This window comes from Coregonus clupeaformis, unplaced genomic scaffold (assembly GCF_020615455.1).
Source record: "Coregonus clupeaformis isolate EN_2021a unplaced genomic scaffold, ASM2061545v1 scaf0441, whole genome shotgun sequence".
NCBI lineage: Eukaryota > Metazoa > Chordata > Actinopteri > Salmoniformes > Salmonidae > Coregonus > Coregonus clupeaformis.
The window spans coordinates 350,001-357,500 of record NW_025533896.1 but is presented as its reverse complement, the minus strand read 5'-3'; the positions used below and the strand labels follow the sequence as shown (position 1 = coordinate 357,500).

At 51.3% G+C, this 7,500-nt stretch overlaps 1 protein-coding gene across 1 annotated transcript in view; it reads left to right on the top strand.

Moving 5' to 3' along the window:
- The window catches only part of LOC121557835 (CUB and sushi domain-containing protein 1-like), a gene marked incomplete at its 5' end in the record, with an annotated part of 215,223 nt that overhangs the window by 2,602 nt on the left and 205,121 nt on the right, over positions 1–7,500 (top strand). The window contains 1 exon segment of the mRNA XM_045215419.1: positions 3,822–3,891. Within this exon segment, the coding sequence (XP_045071354.1) occupies positions 3,822–3,891 (70 nt within the window).

Below are 7,500 nucleotides of genomic sequence, written 5' to 3'. Positions count from 1 at the left end.
GACTGGGGAGGGACAGAAGAGAGGACAGGAGACTGTAGGGACAGAAGAGAGGACAGGAGACTGTAGGGACAGAAGAGAGGACAGGAGACTGTAGGGACAGAAGAGAGGACAGGAGACTGTAGAGGAACAGAAGAGAGGACAGGAGACTGTAGGGACAGAAGAGAGGACAGGAGACTGGGGAGGGACAGAAGAGAGGACATGAGACTGTAGAGGGACAGAAGAGAGGACAGGAGACTGTAGGGACAGAAGAGAGGACATGAGACTGTAGGGACAAAAGAGAAGACAGGAGACTGTAGAGGGACAGAAGAGAGGACAGAAGACTGGGGAGGGACAGAAGAGAGGACAGGAGACTGTAGTGACAGAAGAGAGGAGAGGAGACTGTAGAGGGACAGAAGAGAGGACAGGAGACTATAGGGAGTGAAGAGAGGACAGGAGACTGTAGGGAGAGAAGAGAGGACAGGAGACTGGGGTGGGACAGAAGAGAGGACAGGAGACTGTAGGGACAGAAGAGAGGACAGGAGACTGTAGGGACAGAAGAGAGGACAGGAGACTGTAGGGACAGAAGAGAGGACAGGAGACTGTAGGGACAGAAGAGAGAACAGGAGACTGTAGAGGGACAGAAGAGAGGACAGGAGACTGTAGGGACAGAAGAGAGGACAGGAGACTGTAGGGACAGAAGAGAGGACAGGAGACTGTAGAGGGACAGAAGAGAGGACAGGAGACTGTAGGGACAGAAGAGAGGACAGGAGACTGTAGGGACAGAAGAGAGGACAGGAGACTGTAGGGACAGAAGAGAGGACAGGAGACTGTAGGGACAGAAGAGAGGACAGGAGACTGTAGGGACAGAAGAGAGGACAGGAGACTGTAGGGACAGAAGAGAGGACATGAGACTGTAGGGACAGAAGAGAGGACAGGAGACTGGGGAGGGACAGAAGAGAGGACAGGAGACTGTAGGGACAGAAGAGAGGACAGGAGACTGTAGGGACAGAAGAGAGGACAGGAGACTGTAGGGACAGAAGAGAGGACAGGAGACTGTAGGGACAGAAGAGAGACAGGAGACTGGGGAGGGACAGAAGAGAGGACAGGAGACTGTAGGGACAGAAGAGAGGACAGAGACTGTAGGGACAGAAGAGAGGACAGGAGACTGTAGGGACAGAAGAGGACAGGAGACTGTAGAGGAACAGAAGAGAGGACAGAGACTGTAGGGACAGAAGAGAGGACAGGAGACTGGGGGAGGGACAGAAGAGAGAACATGAGACTGTAGAGGGACAGAAGAGAGGACAGGAGACTGTAGGGACAGAAGAGAGGACATGAGACTGTAGGGACAAAAGAGAAGACAGGAGACTGTAGAGGGACAGAAGAGAGGACAGGAGACTGGGGAGGGAAGAAGAGAGGACAGAGACTGTAGGGACAGAAGAGAGGACAGGAGACTGTAGTGACAGAAGAGAGAGGACAGGAGACTGTAGTGACAGAAGAGAGGACAGGAGACTGTAGAGGGACAGAAGAGAGGACAGGAGACTGTAGGGAGAGAAGAGAGGCCAGGAGACTGGGGAGGGACAGAAGAGAGGACAGGAGACTGTAGGGACAGAAGAGAGGACAGGAGACTGTAGGGACAGAAGAGAGGACAGGAGACTGTAGGGACAGAAGAGAGGGACAGGAGACTGTAGGGACAGAAGAGAGAACAGGAGACTGTAGAGGGACAGAAGAGAGGACAGTAGACTGTAGGGACAGAAGAGAGGACAGGAGACTGTAGGGACAGAAGAGAGGACAGGAGACTGTAGAGGAACAGAAGAGAGGACAGGAGACTGTAGGGACAGAAGAGAGGACAGGAGACTGGGGAGGGACAGAAGAGAGAACATGAGACTGTAGAGGGACAGAAGAGAGGACAGGAGACTGTAGGGACAGAAGAGAGGACATGAGACTGTAGGGACAAAAGAGAAGACAGGAGACTGTAGAGGGACAGAAGAGAGGACAGGAGACTGGGGAGGGACAGAAGAGAGGACAGGAGACTGTAGGGACAGAAGAGAGGACAGGAGACTGTAGTGACAGAAGAGAGGACAGGAGACTGTAGTGACAGAAGAGAGGACAGGAGACTGTAGAGGGACAGAAGAGAGGACAGGAGACTGTAGGGAGAGAAGAGAGGCCAGGAGACTGGGGAGGGACAGAAGAGAGGACAGGAGACTGTAGGGACAGAAGAGAAGGGACAGGAGACTGTGGGACAGAAGAGAGGACAGGAGACTGTAGGGACAGAAGAGAGCGAGACTGTAGGGACAGAAGAGAGAACAGGAGACTGTAGAGGGACAGAAGAGAGGACAGTAGACTGTAGGGACAGAAGAGAGGACAGGAGACTGTAGGGACAGAAGAGAGGACAGGAGACTGTAGTGACAGAAGAGAGGACAGGAGACTGTAGAGGGACAGAAGAGAGGCAGAGACTGTAGGGACAGAAGAGAGACAGGAGACTGTAGGGACAGAAGAGAGGACAGGAGACTGGGGAGGGACAGAAGAGAGGACAGGAGACTGTAGGTACAGAAGAGAGGACAGGAGACTGGGGAGGGACAGAAGAGAGGACAGGAGACTGTAGGGACAGAAGAGAGGACAGGAGACTGTAGAGGGACAGAAGAGAGGACAGGAGACTGTAGGGACAGAAGAGAGGACAGGAGACTGTAGGGACAGAAGAGAGGACAGGAGACTGTAGAGGGACAGAAGAGAGGACAGGAGACTGTAGGGACAGAAGAGAGGACAGGAGACTGTAGAGGGACAGAAGAGGACAGGAGACTATAGGGGAGTAAGAGAGGACAGGAGACTGTAGGGAGAGAAGAGAGGACAGGAGACTGGGGAGGGACAGAAGAGAGGACAGGAGACTGTAGGGACAGAAGAGGACAGGACTGTAGAGGAACAGAAGAGAGGACAGGAGACTGTAGGGACAGAAGAGAGGACAGGGGACTGTAGAGGGACAGAAGAGAGGACAGGAGACTGGAGAGGGACAGAAGAGAGGACAGGAGACTGTAGAGGGACAGAAGAGAGGCCAGGAGACTGTAGAGGGACAGAAGAGAGGACAGGAGACTGTAGAGGGACAGAAGAGAGGACAGGAGACTGTAGAGGGACAGAAGAGAGGACAGGAGACTGTAGGGACAGAAGAGAGGACAGGAGACTGTAGAGGGACAGAAGAGAGGACAGGAGACTGTAGGGACAGAAGAGAGGACAGGAGACTGTAGAGGAACAGAAGAGAGGACAGGAGACTATAGGGAGTGAAGAGAGGACAGGAGACTGTAGGGAGAGAAGAGAGGACAGGAGACTGGGGAGGGACAGAAGAGAGGACAGGAGACTGTAGGGACAGAAGAGAGGACAGGAGACTGTAGAGGAACAGAAGAGGAGCAGGAGACTGTAGGGACAGAAGAGAGGACAGGAGACTGTAGAGGGACAGAAGAGAGGACAGGAGACTGGAGAGGGACAGAAGAGAGGACAGGAGACTGTAGAGGGACAGAAGAGAGGACAGGAGACTGTAGAGGGACAGAAGAGAGGACAGGAGACTGTAGAGGGACAGAAGAGAGGACAGGAGACTGTAGAGGGACATAAGAGAGGAGAGGAGACTGTAGGGAGAGAAGAGAGGACAGGAGACTGTAGAGGGACAGAAGAGAGGACAGGAGACTATAGGGAGTGAAGAGAGGACAGGAGACTGTAGGGAGAGAAGAGATGAGTTTCAAAGCACCATGTTACAATGGAAATAAGCTAATGCATTGCTGTTCTCTTCTGTTTGCTTGTGTCTGTTTTTTTCTGTTGTGTGATGGGGTTGTTTTTGCGTGTTTGTGTTATTTTCATAGGGAAACTCACACATCTCCTGCATGCCAGGGACCGTCAGGCGATGGAACCACCCACCTCCACTCTGCATTGGTAAAAATGTTTTATATTTCTCTCTCTCTCTCTCTCTCTCTCTCTCTCTCTCTCTCTCTCTCTCTCTCTCTCTCTCTCTCTCTCTCTCTCTCTCTCTCCCAGTCCCTCTCTCTCTCACTCACTTTCTCTCTCTCTCTGTCTCCCTCTACCTCCTCTCTGTCTCCCTCTACCTCTTCCCTATCTCTCTGTCTCCCTCTACCTCCTCTCTGTCTCCCTCTACCTCTTCCCTATCTCTCTGTCTCCCTCTACCTCCTCTCTGTCTCCCTCTACCTCTTCCCTATCTCTCTGTCTCCCTCTACCTCTTCCCTATCTCTCTGTCTCCCTCTACCTCCTCTCTGTCTCCCTCTACCTCTTCCCTATCTCTCTGTCTCCCTCTACCTCCTCTCTGTCTCCCTCTACCTCCTCTCTATCTATGTCTCCCTCCCTCCTTCCTCTGCAATGTTTTTTTTTTTGGTGCTGATCTTAACTTTGTTCTGGACATAACGTTTCTGCCATCGTTTCCTATAACCGAAAAAAGCTTCTGGACATCAGAACAGTAACCGATTTGGATGAAGATTTCTACTTTAACGAGGTGCAGGGCCTACTGCTCTACCCGGACCAGGCCCTAATCCCAGAGACTCAATAAATCAAAAGGCTGTGTAAGAGAGGACCCTGACGAAACTACGTTGGCAAGTATATAAACCGCCTCTACCCTCCGTTCTATTGGTGAACGTACAATCACTGGAGAACAAACTGGGCGAGCTCCGTTCAAGATTATCCTATCAACGGGAACTGCAATATACTATGTTTCTCTGAGTTGTGGCTGAACAAAGACATGGACAATATACGTCTAGCTGTTTTTTTTCTATGCATTGGCAGTTCAGAACGGCAGTGTCGGGTAAGCTCAAGGGGGGAGGTACGGAGGTGGTCAGATGAAGCGGATGCTACGCCACGGGACTGTGCCAGTACGTACGTATCCCAACCAGAAGCCATGGATTACAGGCAACATCCGCATTGAGCTGAAAGCTAGAGCTGACGCTTTGAAGGAGCGGGACACTAATCCGTACGCTTATAAGAAATCCCGCTCTGCCCTCCAATGAACCATCAAACAGGTAAAGTGTCAATACTGGACTAACATCGAATTCTACTACACCTGTGATGATGCTCATCTGATGTGGCAGGGCTTACAAACTATCAGGGACTACAAAGGGAAATCCAGCTGCGAGCCACCCAGTGACACAAGCCTGCCAGTTGAGCTAAATGCCTTCTATGCTCGCTTCGAGGCAAGCAGCACTGAACCGTGCATGAGAGCACCAGCTGTTGCGGACGACTGTGTGATCACGCTCTCCGTAGCCGAGGTAAGCCCTTTAAACAGGTTAACATTCACAAGGCCACAGGGCAACCGGGAAGCGTACTCCGAGCATGTGCTGACCAGCTGGCAATTGTCTTCAATTACATTTTCAACCTCTCCCTGACACAGTCTGTAATACCTACATGTTTCAAGCAGACCACCATAATCCCTGTGCCCAAGAACGCCAAGGTAACCTGTCTAAATGACTATCGCCCTGAAGCACTCACATCTGTAGCCATGAAGTGCTTTGAAAGGCTGGTCATGGCTCACATCAACACCATCATCGCAGACACCCTGGACCCACAGATTTGCAAACCGCCCCAACAGATCCACAGTTGACGCAATCTCTATTGCGCTCCACACTGCCCTCTCCCAACTTGGACAAGAGGAACACTTCTGTGAGAATGGTGTTCATTGACTACAGCTCAGCGTTCATCACCATATTGCCCTCCAAGCTCATCACTAAACTAAGGACCTGGGACGGAACATCTCCCTCTGCAACTGGATCCTGGACTTCCTGACGGGCCGCCCCCAGGTGGTAAGGGTAGGCAACAACACATCCGCCACGCTGACCCTCAACACTGGGGCCCCTCATGGGTGCGTGCTCAGTCCCCTCCTGTACTCCCTGTTCACCCACGACTGCGTGGCCGCACACAACTCCAACACCATCATAAAGTTTGCCGACGACATGATGGTGGTAGGCCTGATCACAGATGACGATGAGACAGCCTACAGGGAGGAGGTCAGAGACCTGGCAGTGTGGTGCCAGGACAACAACCTCTCCCTCAACGTCAGCAAGACAAAGAAACTGATCATGGACTACATGAAACGGAGAGTCGAGCACGCCCACATTCACATCAACAGGCCTGTAGTGGAGTGGGTTGAGAGCTTCAAGTTCCTCGGTCCACATTACTAAGGATCTATCATGGTCCAAACACACCAACACACTAGTGAAAAGAGGGCACGCTGAAAATATTTGGCATGGGCCCTCAGATCCTCAAAAACATCTACAGCTGCACCATTGAGAGCATCTTGACTTGCTGCATCACTGCCTGGTATGGCAACTGCTTGGCATCCACCACAATGCACTTCAGAGGGTAGTGCGTACGGCCCAGTACATCACTGGGGCCGAGCTTCCTGCCATCCAGGACCTCTATACCAGGCGGTGTCAGAGGAAGGAAGGCCCTAAAATTTGTCAAAGACTCTAGCCACCAAAGTCATAGAGTGTTCTCTCTGCTACCGCACGGCAAGCGGTACCGATGCTCCGAGTCTGGAACCAACAGGACCCCAAACAGCTTATACCCCCAAGCCATAGTTAACCAAATAGCTACTACCAATTACCTCGTACCCTTGCACATCGACTCGGTACTTGTACCCCTTGTAGATAGCCAGGTTGTCGTTACTCGTTGTGTATTTATTATTAATGTTATTATTATGTGTTTTACTTTACTATTATTTCTCTTTCTTTCTCTCTGTATTGTTGGGAACGGCCCGTAAGTCAGCGTTTCACTGTTAGTCTATACCTGTTGTTTAGGGAGCATGTGACGAATAACATTTGATTTGATTTGAAATCCTCTATCTCTCTCTTAACTGTGTTTTTCTCTCTGGATGTGACTTTCCTCCCACGTCCAGGGTTACAGGGTAACAGGGTAACAGGGTAACAGGGTAACAGGGTAACAGGGTAACAGGGTTACAGGGTAACAGGGTAACAGGGTAACAGGGTAACAGGGTAACAGGGTAACAGGGTTACAGGGTAACAGGGTAACAGGGTAACAGGGTTACAGGGTAACAGGGTAACAGGGTTACAGGGTTACAGGGTAACAGGGTTATAGGGTAACAGGGTAACAGGGTTACAGGGTGACAGGGTAACAGGGTAACAGGGTAACAGGGTAACAGGGTAACAGGGTAACAGGGTAACAGGGTTACAGGGTAACAGGGTAACAGGGTAACAGGGTTACAGGGTAACAGGGTAACAGGGTTACAGGGTTACAGGGTAACAGGGTTATAGGGTAACAGGGTAACAGGGTTACAGGGTAACAGGGTAACAGGGTAACAGGGTAACAGGGTTACAGGGTAACAGGGTAACAGGGTAACAGGGTAACAGGGTAACAGGGTTACAGGGTGACAGGGTTACAGGGTAACAGGGTAACAGGGTTACAGGGTTACAGGGTAACAGGGTTACAGGGTAACAGGGTAACAGGGTTACAGGGTTACATGGTTACAGGGTTACAGGGTAACAGGGTTACAGGGTTACATGGTTACCGGGTAACAGGGTTACA